Source organism: Ischnura elegans, chromosome 13 (assembly GCF_921293095.1).
Source record: "Ischnura elegans chromosome 13, ioIscEleg1.1, whole genome shotgun sequence".
In the NCBI taxonomy this organism is placed as follows: Eukaryota; Metazoa; Arthropoda; class Insecta; order Odonata; family Coenagrionidae; genus Ischnura; species Ischnura elegans.
The window spans coordinates 8,999,431-9,013,130 of NC_060258.1; the positions used below are offsets into that span (position 1 = coordinate 8,999,431).

Consider the following 13,700-nt stretch of genomic DNA (forward strand, 5'->3'; position numbering starts at 1 on the left):
CCTAGGAATTTAAATACGCAACGTGTTAAGTCTTACTTGAATCATAGAAATTGGTAAAGTTGCAATTTCATGTGTGATTCAATTATAACACCTGTACCAATGTAAACAAGCAAATTATGGTACTTGGGGATTTGAAGTTATCTGTAGACCTAGGTTAATCAGTGAAATCAGTACAGTAATCCTCGATTACGATCAAGTGACAATTCTTGCATGGAGTGAATTTGAAATAAACATTGCATTTCATAAGGAATAAATTAAAAGTAAAAAGTATTTTGTAAAAAATAATCATCACAAGTATGTAATCTTCAATTAATTTAACTCAATTACAAACACAAGGTTATCATGAATTTACATCCATAGTGAACATTTAGGGCTGGCTTTATGACGTGGAGTTAAGTTGGTGAAGTCCCAGAATTCAGATTCATAATAGAGTAGTTTCCTTCATCAAAGAAAACGAATTACATTTACAATTCATTTTTACAATGTTAAGTGGTAGTAGTGATGATGGTGACCACATGTCATCAGCAGCGATGACCAATTACAAAAAATATTGGGGGGGCTCAGATCGGGGATCTTTCCCCGGGAAATTTTATAAGTAGTGAGTTTTAGGTTTTTTAAGCATTTTAGAAGAGTCATATGATCAACATTAGAACCCTGATAACTCGAATCTCGATATCTGGACACACTGGGGAAAATCGACAAGCCTGATACATTTTTTCCTAACGCCCACAACGAATTTTAGAGGGGGCTCGGGCCCCCTCAGGCCCCATGGAGTCGGAGCCATTGGTCATCAGCATATAAGTGGTGGCTGATTGGTTGTTAAGTTATCTTGAATTCAGTGCTCATCCCATAAATCAAGTGCAGCAAGATCTGGGAGAACATCACCATCCGTATTTCCAAATTAAGTATTACCCTGATAAATTTCAGGAAAAAAATAGGATGTCACATGAAATGGGGCTTTGAACACACCAATCACGGAGAAGCCTCCCAATATACCTCGCGGCACACCGCTCGAAAGACAAACTCATTTGTCTTTGAAAGCGGTCCCGTGCGACCTCCTGGTGAACTACGAGGTACAACTCTATCTCGACCTGCTCACTATCCCTGATAAAAGTAAACTCCCCCATGGTGGGTAAAGGAAGGGTAGTACCCATCATGGTGGGTATTTACCCTTGCACAACCCACACCCTACACTCCAAGGAGGGTAAAGGAAGGGTAGGACTATCCTTTGTCTACCCTTTCTTGGAACTCCTTCCCTTATCATCCGTCTATCCTTCCTCTACCTTCATTGAGGCTGGCCCAACCCTTCCCCTGCACTTCCCCCCAGGAAGGAGAGGGCCTACCCACCAATGTTCTAAAATACCCTTCGTCTACCCTTGCTTAAGAGTATAGGAAGGGAAGTCCTATCCTTCCCTTACCCTCATTGGAGGGTAGACCTCACCACAATGGAGGAGTTTATTTTTATCAGGGATGTGCATGCCTGTAATACACAATGCATTTGTGTTACCTCAAGGTACCACAACCTCTTTCTCCACCTCTTACCTCCTCACTATGCGAGCACCCTTATCTGTAGAAGCATACTCCAAATGTGGGTTCTTATAAATTATTTCTATGATTCCATGTTTAAATCTCCCACTGTACGCAGCAGTGCGGTAGCCAGGAATTTTGTTTGGGGGGTTCCAAAACCAAGGGAGAATAAATTTTTAAAAAAACAGGGTACTAAGTAAAGGGTGTTAAACTAATTTTCAAACTTTTCACCAAAGAAAAAACTTCATTTTTAATAGAAATATTTTTTAGATTCACGATTTTACAATATTTTGTTTCCTTTCGTGAAGCAAAGTAATTGTGTTGTTATATTTCAGGGCGATTCCAGACCCTCCCCCTCGCTACACCACTGGTTAGTAGGTCTCTCTTTCAGTGGAATGCTCTCTTTGTCTGGGCTATTCTGCTGATAATTTCTTTCTTGCTTCTCCCATCGCTAGTTATCCTGCTTCCCAAATAACCTTAACCTTATATTCATCAACCTCTACTAGTTTTTGCTTTCCAATAAAACGTTAGTCTTGACTTCTTCTATTATCCCTCATGATAAAAAATGTTTTACTGGTCAAAAAGGAATTGAGAAGATTATCAGACCTCGTAAAAAAAATTGGGTTATTTGGAAATAAATACAGAAGATTCCGGTCAATAGGGACATATCGAGACTTGTGCACTTTGCCACAATTAGGCGAACTCTCGTATATGGGCATGAAAAACTTTGAAATGGTAGAAAGAAGTCTAAAGAACGTTTATAATGCAACCTAAGTTTATTAAATTATTAGTTTGATTAATAAATGAGCAAGTTTAGTAAATTTATTATCATTTTTAAGAATTGTAACAATTTAGCTGAAAATATTTCTCTCAGCCTCGGGCGATGCTGAATGAATGTCTTTTACTAAGTCCTATTAAAGAAATGTCCTATCCCCTTACGGATAGTTTATCAATAAGAGATTTCAAAATAGGGCAGGAATAGCAACACCTGTGAAAAATAAGAGTAAATCAAAGGAGGAAAATATAAAAAATAGTATTCTGAAAACAAAAAAATTTTGATTTTGTCGCTAGTGTAGAGTCTATGTCACTGACTCATGGCCCAATAATGCGGCATGCTGTCCCAATTAAGCGGAGAATACTCTATTGGGATATTCCTCTATTGGGTTCTGTTCTTCAAGATCTGCCCCAATTAAGCGGCTGCCCCAAGTAACCAGTGGACCCATTAAACGGAATCTACTGTACATATAAAAATGTTCCATCCTCAGGGTCAGTGCTAAGTGTAATACGTAAGTGAGTGCTGGGTTTGGTGTGGTGGCAAGAATCTGGGTTAAAAGTCAGGTGGTAGCAGAGATTTTTCGTTGAATTCCTGATCTCTGCTTGAGTGCTTTGTGAGGGGCACTTCTAGCACAGCACTTAGTCCGTCAGAAGGGACGTTAATCTGTGATCACCTTGATATCTACCTACAAGAGAGGGCTAATGCTTATGTGGGGTTTTTCTTCACCCTTCCTTGTGTGAATGACCTCAGCTGTCGGTCACCTCCTCTAGAGACCATACTGTGACTGGTGATTTCATCATTATTGTTGGTCAACAATCCTAAGATTGGTTTGACGTAGCTCTCCTACCCGGTAGCCCAGGGGTGCGGACTTAGAAAAAATATTGGGGGGGCCCAATCCAGGGATCTTGCCTCGGGAGATTTTATAAGTATTGAGTTTTAAGTTTTTTAAGCATTTTAGAAGAGTCATATGATCAACAGTTTGTATATTTTCTGCACTGTAGTAGTCGTAAAAAATAATCTTCATCTTCTTAAGTTCAATAACAGCATACATGCATATGGTACTAGAAACAAAAATGCAATCCATGCAAAACACCACATGTCAAAGATATCCAGCAACAGTGTATTTGCAATGGGGACAAAAATATACAACTCACTCCCAGAGAGCATCAAATCTACTGATGTATTATTAGTTTTAAAAACAAAGTGAAAAAATATTTTTACACAATAAGTGAATTTCTGACAGACAAGTTGCCTATATGAATTGTTTGTTTATCGTAACCTGAAACTGAGATATGTTTTTTTTTCCTTTAATTTGCATTCCTGTGCCTTTTATACTTGCATTGTTTTTGTATGCCAAAATTTTGACGTACCCTATACATTACTAATTGTAGGCTTTTTTATAACCTACTCTGTATATTGTCTACTGGGGATAATAAAATTATTATTATTAACATTATAACCCTGATAACTTTAATCTCGATATCTGGACACTCCGGGGAAAATCGACTAGCCCAACACATTTTTTTCTCCGCACGCAACATATTTCACTTTCTTTATGGTATCAGTAGTTCCCAGCCAGAGGCTGTCTACTACTTGTTTCAGTTTTTATGGTTTCCGGCTAGATGTGAGTCATGGCAGTTCCTTAAATTAATTAATTAGAGGGAAGGAAGGCGGTTTTTGGGAGTTTATGTTTAGTTTTGTCAGGAAGGTTGTAATCCCTAAGATGAGCGATTAGTTCGTTATTTGTTAATGGCAGCGACTTAGCAAATTTATGAAGTGAGCTCTTTAGACAGTGCAGCAATGGAGTGATCTTCAGGTCCTTTCGTAGGCTCCGGTTGCTGATGAACCACGGAGCGCCGACGATTCTTCGGTTGATGACATTTTCAGTGGTTTGTAGACGTTCTAAGTGGGATGCTGCAGCGTGGAGCCAAACTGGAGATGCATAAGTGAGTAAAGGCTCGATGGTATTGGAGTAAAGTAAAAGTTTTGTCTTGAGCGAGAGCGGGGAAGAAGCTTTTATAATTGGTAGTAAGCTTATTCTAACTGCTTTTGCCTTGCCTATTTGGGTTTTTATGTGATGTGCCCAGGTTAACTTTTTGTCCATGTGGACGCCGAGATATTTTACTATTAGCTGTTTTGGAATTTTTGTTTTTCCGAAGAACAATGAGGGGCCCTCGCCAGCTTTGGGACCTCTGGAGAAAACAATATGAGTACATTTTGTTGCATAGACGGAAAGTTTCCATAGTTTTGCCCAATCCTCGTAGTCGTCGAGATGGTCTTGAAGTTGGTCGGCTGCACGTTCCGGGTCTGAACTCTGAGATAGGATCGTGGTGTCATCGGCATACAGGTACTATTAAGTGGAAGGAGAGGTAGGAGTATCGTTGACAAAGAGATTAAATAAGGTTGGTGATAGGATGGTGCCTTGGGGCATGCCAGAGGAAATAGGTCGGTAAAAGGATAAGGAGGAATTAACTTCACACCCATAACGAATTTTTGAGGGGGCTCGGGCTCCCTCAGGCCCCATGGAGTCGGCGCCACTGCGGTAGCCTTATCATTGAGACGTATTTCTTCTCTTTTACGTTCTTTATAACCCTTTGTCCTATGAACCTCATTCAAGGTCATCCCTTGCCCTTCTTCACTGGCATAGGCAGGAATTTCGTTTGGGGGAGGGGGGGGTCCAGAACCAGGGGGGAAAGTTTTAGAAAAACCATTCACTAAGTAATGGGTTTTAAACTAATTTTAACACTTTTCATAATAAAAAAAACTTAATTTTTTAGCGAAACATTTTGTAAATTTTTCAATATTTTGTTTTCTTTTATGAAAGACAATAATTGTGTTTTTATATTTAGGGGGGGGTCCGAACCCCCCCAGTGGCTACGCCACTGCCCTTCTTCCCTTCCACCTGTCCTTCAACTATTGTTTTCATCAGGTGGCCAACTAAGTTATCTTGTTTTTTGCTTAAGGCCTTAAGAAGACTTCTCTTTTCTCCCACTATTCTTTGTACTTCCTCATAACGTATAAAATAATTTCAGGCTTAATTTTTTGGAATTTTTATATATCCATGATAACAGAACACAAATGATTTAAATTTCCTCACCTTATTTCAAAATTCAACCATGGACAATGGTTTCAACATCTCATGTATAATTACCTTGAAAATGACATACCTAATTATGTTTAACCCATTGTCCGTTGTCGAGTTTTGAATTAAAGTGTGGAATTTTACACCATTTGCGTTCTGTTATCATGGACTTCCTACTTATACGGTTGTTACATTTTATCTTCATCATTCTTCCACAGCACCACATTTCGACTGCCTCCACTCTTGACTTCTCTGCTGCTGTCAACGTCCAAGCCCCGCTTTAATGGAGAAACATACCGGTGGTTTACCCTCCAAAGTAATTGTCTCTTGAGGGGTTGGACAATAAAAAATTGAATGACATTAGGGAGTTAGGGAATAATATTTTTGGTCACATTTCATGTATTACTAATGGATACCTGTAAACATATTAACAAACATTTACCTAAATCTGCAATGAAAGTATACTATATAAATATCGAAAATAAAAAAAAAAACGTCTCGTGGATGAACTGAGGATACTGGGACAGTCACCCTCTTGGTGATGATGGTCTGAGGGTGTAGAGGTTAAGTGATAAATTAAAAGAATGGATAACAATAATTATTTATTTTCATAATATCAATACAATTCTTCAGTCTGCGTTGTGGCATCTCTCACATCCTTAAAAATTTTATTTCCCCCTAAAACTTCTTGCTGCGTTGGCCATGATGGTACATTGGGAACACTTAATTTTTTATGCAACACTCGTGACTTCTTGAAATATTTTGACGCAAATTTGACCGTGGGACATCGGCTTTAGAGAATGAGTAAATGTAGTGGCATTCGTATTGAGGGTATCTGTTGTATTCTCCAGTCTGGGAATAATTATTCATGGAAAAAGTATATATGAAATACTTTTCCCACAGGTACACGTAATAGGAGACTTGAAGTGGTAGAGAACAGAATTGAGCAGATATCTGTGGTGAACCTTCTTGAGTAAACAGTTTAATGAAATTATGGGAAATCTGCTCATCAATAAAACGGGATGGGATAGGGAGGGATCGACAAAGGTTTCTCAGTGATGAATCGTCTACTGGGTGAACTTCATAAATGGAATGCACAAGAGACTTAATCGATAGCATTTTCAAACTCAGTGGGGTAAACTTCACTTTAGCCGGCATGTACCTTGTGAGCATCTCGCTCACAAATGGGTTGAGTTTCTGAAATAAGTGAGGAAAGAGAGGAAAATAAGTAGGAATATGGAGAAATAAAAGTTTGAAAAACAATTTAATTCATTATATATTTCCCATTTTCAAATAAAACAAAGTAAAAATTTAATTGAATTGAAGTCCAAAAAAAAAGAATGCGTCAAGTATCAAAATAAAAATATATACTTATAAAACTAAACTAAAAATGCAAAAAAAAATAAAACATAAGAAATGAAATTACATATAACAGAAATCCCATGAAAAATTAAAAATTTTATATAAGTAAGAAAAAATATTAACATTATTCAATCAAAAATAGAAATATAAAAATGAAACTGAAATAGCTGAAAGTCCAAACAAAAACACAACACCACGCAAAATATATACAAAAACAAACAAATAATCACTTTCTAAATATTCTTTCCCCTACGCACCTTCTTTCTCACACACACCACATCATCATCATCATCACCCACGGGTCCTCGTTTTGGGCACGTGATAACAGATGGAGGAGGTGACGGTGTAGCGGACTCGAATCGCGCCCAAATACTGGAAGATTGACGCACTTGCGAGCCCGCACATGATACCGATGGCCACTGACAATGAGTCTCCTCCTCCGTCGACCACTGCGAATCGAGGACAACGATGGATGGAGATCTCGGTTCCGGCGATGGCGAACAGCGTTCTTCGAATGGTGGCGACATCGGTGAATCTACCGCTGGTGATGATGCAGGTGGTGGTGGTGACATAGGCTGCGTTTCCGGCGGTAGGCTGTAGGGTGACGCACGTGGTGGTGATGAGGAGGGCTGCGCTGCTGGTCGGGATGGTGATGTAGCTGGTGATGCCGATGAATGTGGACGAGATACTGACCGAGGGTGTGGTGGCGTTGTTGCTGGCTGAGGTCGTGGTGGTGAAGTTGCTGGCTGAGGTCGTGGTGGCGAAGTTGCTGGCTGAGGTCGTGGTGGCGAAGTTGCTGGCTGAGGTCGTGGTGGTGGTGCTGTTGCTGGCTGAGGTCGTGGTGGTGAAGTTGCTGGCTGAGGTCGTGGTGGTGAAGTTGCTGGCTGAGGTCGTGGTGGTGAAGTTGCTGGCTGAGGTCGTGGTGGTGCTGTTGCTGGCTGAGAGGCCCGAGACCGGTCCATCTCTGAAATTGGGATGAGCGGAGGCGGAGGTGAAATGGAATCACCTGACGACAAGTCAAGAGCAGCCTCCTCCTCAAACATTGTCATGAGCTCATCCATGAATGTATGGCCCCGAGCAATGTCTCATGTGCCGGCCGATCCACAGTTATGAGGGGCCCGCAACAGATCCCACTGACAAGCCGCGGTATGACCTCTCGCGATGCGTATGTCGTACCTCCACGCCAGCAAGCACAACATCTTGGTTCCTTAATCGGCACCACAATATACATACACATCCATATCATGCATGCTTTTATCTTTGTCATCAAATTTCCTTCCAATTTTGAGTTAAAACAAATTATTACACGTACACTTTTGGTACCTAAATTCTTGTAGTATATAACTTCATGAAATCGGACGCATTTCATTCCCGTCATAATAACGATGCCCTTTTGGGCTAAGATTCTAATAGCAGATTTTTGAAATTTTTTCTTCAAAAGTTTGAGCATGTGCAGGCAGATAAAATCCAAAGAAAGTGGGCAACTACAGTCGCGGATAGATTTTTCATTAATATTACTCGAATGCATCTAATTCCCTTGCTACTTTGCCTGAAGGATTCCTACGTTTGAGGCATATCCGAGAAAGATTAACAAAACCTATCGATACCAAGGACAGCTTTCCGAGCACCACGAGCATTAAAGGAAACTGAATAACCAGTACCACATATTGCCAGGCCAGCTAATTGTCCCCCGGCCTAAGGAGCCTTCAGAAAGCTGTAATTAACCATTTTTCGTTAACATCCGCGTCAGATTGCTTGATACTAAAACACAACCTTGATACAAGAAGACAACTTTCGCAATACAGCGGAAACCGTCGATGTCACAGCTCTAATTAGTTTACCACCCCCAACTTAAGTATCCACATTCATTCCCTCCAGAAAAGAGCATATGAGAAGGAAATAATATGAAATTTCTATACGCATGGAAAAGTCACGGAAGTGTTTCACGAGGTTCACAAGGTGCCGCACTTCTGTCTTCAGCTGGTTAAGTTCGGAAACAGGGGACTGCGAAGAGGAGACTCCCTTCCTTCCCATTGAATGTTCATTTCCGTTGCCTCTTCGGTCGCATTTTAATTGGTTTCCAAAGATGTCCGCGATGCGGTGATAAGTGCAATGCGATCCCGTTTTTTCCAATAATTTGCATCATAATGTTTTGCGAGTAATATCATTGAAAAGATATAAATTTGATAAGTAATATAACGATAGATATAAATTACGGTTTAAACCCCATAATAATTCCTTATTTTGCCATGAAACTCGGATCACATTGTTTGTAAGCGACGCGAGTGGCCACTATTGCAAACCCATAAATTCGCAGTGAGTGAGAACATTTTTGTACTACGTTTGGTTATTCCCTTTTGTAATATTCGTGTTTACGTTTTGGTAACATAACATGGCGTCGTTGGTACTGGAAAATGGAATCGATGTTTTGTTGCATTTTTAGTGCTGTTTCTTAAGCATACGAATGAAGTAGTGTGCATGTGAACAAAGTGGTCGGAGTGAAAGCTTTTCCGAGGAATTTTTAAGTGTTCAGTGTGCCCGTTTTATCCCTCTGTTCTTGAAACGGGACTCAAACCAAGTTTACCAGATTATCTTACTTGCCTTTTCACGATGTTGTCTATATGCCAGTATGGTAGCAGTGATGAGGAAGGTTCAGGAGACGAGAAGAAAAAAGCAAGTGAAGATTTGTTGAGTCATTTGAAGCCTTTGCCTCCTGGAAAGTCAATTGCTTCGCTGCAAACCTCTCTTCAAATATGCGCTGCTCCAGATGTTGTCCCTATGGTTTGTAATTCTCTATATTTCTAAAAATTTCATCTTTATTAATCCTAAAGTTAGTTCCTATTTCACGGAATGATCAAAATGTTATTCTTGTTTAGTTTAAGTGCGTAATGTTTAATTTGATCAATGAATTGAACCTCGCAATTTAGTCATCAGAATGACTTCGTAGTTTGTTGTCATATGTCACTTCCATTATGATGTACGTACGCTCGTATTCAACTTTATATTGTTTAATTCTTATTACTCGACCATTGGTGTAATATTTCTACTTAGTGCCGAAGTAAGAAGGATGAGCCGAAGTGAGAAGTAGATCTTTTGTTGACCAATGTCTTCTTAAACGTAAAGGTGGCTCTCAATTTATCACAGTTTGAAAATGCCATAGAGCATACTCTATGGAAAATGCCAATGAAGTGTGGGCCTGTGTTGTCCACATTTTGTTTACTGCATGTCGGAAACCGTTATCAGTCATTTCGGAAGTCTATAATCGTACCATAGTTGAGTAGACTGTAATTGGCATGGTAAAATCATTAGCTGCTAACTGTTTTGGTGTTTTACGAAAAGGAGTGAATTGCCTATTCAGAATCACAATGATTCGCAGTTATGACAGCGTCAGTGTTTTTTTTTTCATTTCTCCGTGCCACAGGACGACATAGAACCTTCGCACACAAAATAGCTGTTTTTTTACATGATCTATGAAGCCTTTTGCTATTCACATTTATACCGAAAGATCAGTGGCGTATTATTTAGCATAGTTTAACAAAATAATGGCACACTAAAGCAAAATTAAAGCATTATTAGATAAATAAGGTGGCAAAAGAAAAAAACACTGATCTTACGGAATACACATGCCAAAATATATTACATATAATACTTAATAGCAGTGGCGTATCTAGGATTATGCTTTGGGGGATGAGAGGGGATGGGGAAGGGCGACCTCCCCTCTGTATGGGAAAATTTTGGAAAAATGACATGCCTTTACGGCAGGGTTGATTGATTTAAATCACGATTTAAATCACTTGATTTTTATTTTAAAAAAATCAGGTGATTAACATCATAATGTGATCTATATGTTTGATTTTTAAAGAGTCAAGAAAAGTCCAAGTATATTTCTTGTTGTTGTTTTCCGCAGTTCCCAGCTTTGCAGCTGTCTCCTGGGCGTTTCGTTTAGTAATGTTGCAGGCAGATTAGTTGATCACGTTTTACAGATTGGAAGAGTCATGGCATAATAATACTGGACAGGGAATTAGGGGATAGGGATATGGTCAGGGTTGAGGGCACATCTGGGGAGGCGGTGTTTTGGTTTCAGCGGAGGTTCGTAGTCCCAAAGATTTTTTAACAGTGCATTATTTGTTTTATCAAACGTAAGGGCAAATTTTTCTAGAGCAGATTTTAGTTTCGTTAAAATAGGAGTAGTTTTGAGATCCTTTCTGATGTTTTGGTTCCGGATAAAGTCAAGAAAAGGAAGCTGTTAGTGTATAATTTTGATTTTTATTTCTTAATTGATACAATGAATCGACAGTTATCAGCACAATGGTGGCTCTTAAATAGAAATGATACTATAGGAATGCATGTAACATGGAAATTGAAAAAATGGCTTTGGTTAGAATGCTAGTGTATATTTAAAAATAATCTTCGTCTGCCAACACGTTCATAAGAAATATTAGCTAAACAAAACATACCAGAAGAACAAAGACCATGAGCAATTATTAAAGTGCATGAACCACTTAACCCCAAATAACTTATTGTTATTAAACCACCGATCCGTTGAAAAAAATTGTTTTCTGATTTAACTTCTAAGCATAGGCACCATACAAAGTTGCAATTATAGAATTTTTCTAAACTTCATATGCTTTAGAACCGCATAATATAGCACATTTGATACTTCCAATGGCAATTTTATACTATGCTGGTGTAATTTTTAATTTGATACCATTGGCATTTCCATAGTTCTCTCCCCTGATTGACTAAATGTTGTATTAAGTTTAGAGTATGTTGCCTCTTGTTGTTTCTGCAAACGATCATCCTCCAACATGCTGCCCAAATAGTTAGTTTTGCAAATGACTGAAATTTTGATGAATGGAGAATCATAAAAATCTCATTTAAATCAATACAATCCGATTTAAATAAAAAAATCAACAAAAATGATTTTTTTGAAAAAATCATGATTTTTATCAACCCTGCCTGCTAATACATTTTACATAATTTTTGCTCTTAAAATTTGGGTTTCATTAAAAGGTTACGTTAAAATTTACTAAATGTCAAAAGTACACAATAGCTTTGAATATTATTCTTATTTCTCTGAGGCTATTTGGGGGGGGGGGAGGGTGGGTAATGTATCCCCCTGGCTCTCCCCCATAGTTACACCATTCCTTAATAGCCTAAGGAGAACATTAAATTGCACCTTGCTGGATCGGTCAGGGGCCGTATGACCGTGTATATAGGGGTGTATGTAAAGAAAATGAGACATCATTTTAGTGTTCCCTTACACTAATACAGTAGATTCCGTTTAATTGGTCCACCTGTTACTTGGGGCAGCCGCTTAATTAGGGCAGATGTAGAAGAACAGAACCCAATAGAGGAATATCCCAGAGCATTCTTATTTGGTACAGCATGCCGCTTTATTGGGCCATGAGTCGGCGACATAGACTCTATACTCACAATAAAATTAATATTTTTTTGTTTTCAGAATACTATTTTTTTATTTTCCTCCTTTGATTTACTCTTATTTTTCCCAAATGTTCCTATTCTTGCCCTATTTTGAAAGCTCTTGTTGTTATACTGTCCGCAAGAGGATAGAACTTTTCTTTAATATTAGTAAAAGACATTCATTCAGCGTCGTCCGAGGCTGTGAAAAATATTTTTAACAAAAATGTTATAATTCTTAAAAATGATGATAAATTAACTAATCTCGCTGATTTATTAATCAAATTAATAGTTAAATAAACTTAGATTGCATTGTAAACATTCTTTAGTCTTCTTTCCATCATTTCAACGTTTGTTTATGCCCATATACGAGAGAGTTCGCCTAATTGGGGCAGCCGCTTAATTAAGGCAAAGTGCACAAGTCCCGATATGTCCCAATTAACCGGAATCTACTGTAATACCATGGAGGTAGTATTTTATCCACAGCCCTGCATTTCTTTGGAAGGGCGGTGTGGTAGCTTATTTATGTTATTCCTTAGGCCAAAACCTAGGTCCCCACTAACAAATTTCAAGATGGTAATGTTATGAAAATACTCGACCTTTGTAAATGTTCACTCATTTTATTTTATTTTGAAAAATGCATTTTGATGCTAAGGCATCATTCATGACCACAAAGATTTTAACTGGACAAATCCCCTATGCACACATATGACATGAAGGATGCCGTAGCCCTTGAAACACATCTTACCGAATAAAAAAATGTGAAAGTTTATAAAGATTGTGTTGGGTAAATTAGAGGGAATAAGAACCTGGGGGTGGTTGGGTTAACTGCATTTTTTAAAGAATTTTTTTCTTCTGATTATCTGTTAGGTACACCAAAATGTAAATGCATTAAATTGTAGGTATTCTAAAGTGGTTTTATTAAAATTTTTTGTATAGTTTTTTATCTTGTGTTAATATGTTTAAAAAAATAAACAGCTTTCTAATACTTTTCTCCTAATTTTGAAAGGTCTGATTAAACTTTGACGTGATACTGTTTTAAGATTTTTTTGAGATATTGAATGAATTAATGCAAATGCCAAAATGTATTTTTTGACTCATTTAAGGTTTCAGAAATAGTGTGTGATAGTTTTTAAAATTATTCTACCAAATAGTTGGGGGATAAAAAAAATAGATCCCATTCACCCCTTGCTACCCTATCTTCATTCAGCATGAATTTTCACCCAGTGGTAGTCTAATCGATTGATTTAATGATAACGAAAGTTAAAATAGGGTGGTTTCCTTCATCAAAGAAAACGAAAGGCATTGATTGCGATTCGTTACCCACCATTAGTGCATTCATAATATACAAATTATTTGGTTTTAGAAATACGTGTTTAGACGAATGGCAATGGTCCATTTTTATCCTCATTTGAAAAGGGCCAGATTGGCGCCCATGCGATGCCACTCCACGTGACGTCACAGGGACCTAGTTTCTATACGAGTAGATAGGAGTTTTACATCGTCTGAGATTACCAATGCATGCATGAGGCG

The 13,700-nt window shown here is 38.4% G+C and overlaps 2 protein-coding genes across 2 annotated transcripts in view; one reads left to right on the forward strand and one right to left on the reverse strand.

Annotated features, from left to right (window-relative positions):
- Positions 1-7,281: 7,281 nt before the first annotated feature.
- On the reverse strand, positions 7,282-7,945 carry LOC124170434 (histidine-rich glycoprotein-like). The gene is made up of 2 exons (XM_046549155.1): positions 7,923-7,945; positions 7,282-7,777 (listed from the first exon to the last, which is right to left on the reverse strand). The coding sequence occupies exons 1-2, from the start codon at positions 7,943-7,945 to the stop codon at positions 7,282-7,284; spliced, it is 519 nt and encodes a 172-aa protein (XP_046405111.1).
- A 1,050-nt stretch (positions 7,946-8,995) lies between these two features.
- Positions 8,996-13,700, forward strand: part of LOC124170144 (pre-mRNA-processing factor 17) — a 43,886-nt gene continuing 39,181 nt past the window's right edge. Inside the window, exon 1 of the mRNA XM_046548835.1 lies at positions 8,996-9,527. Coding sequence (XP_046404791.1) covers positions 9,357-9,527 — 171 coding nt within the window. The 5' untranslated portion in view covers positions 8,996-9,356. The remainder of the gene's footprint in view (positions 9,528-13,700) is intronic.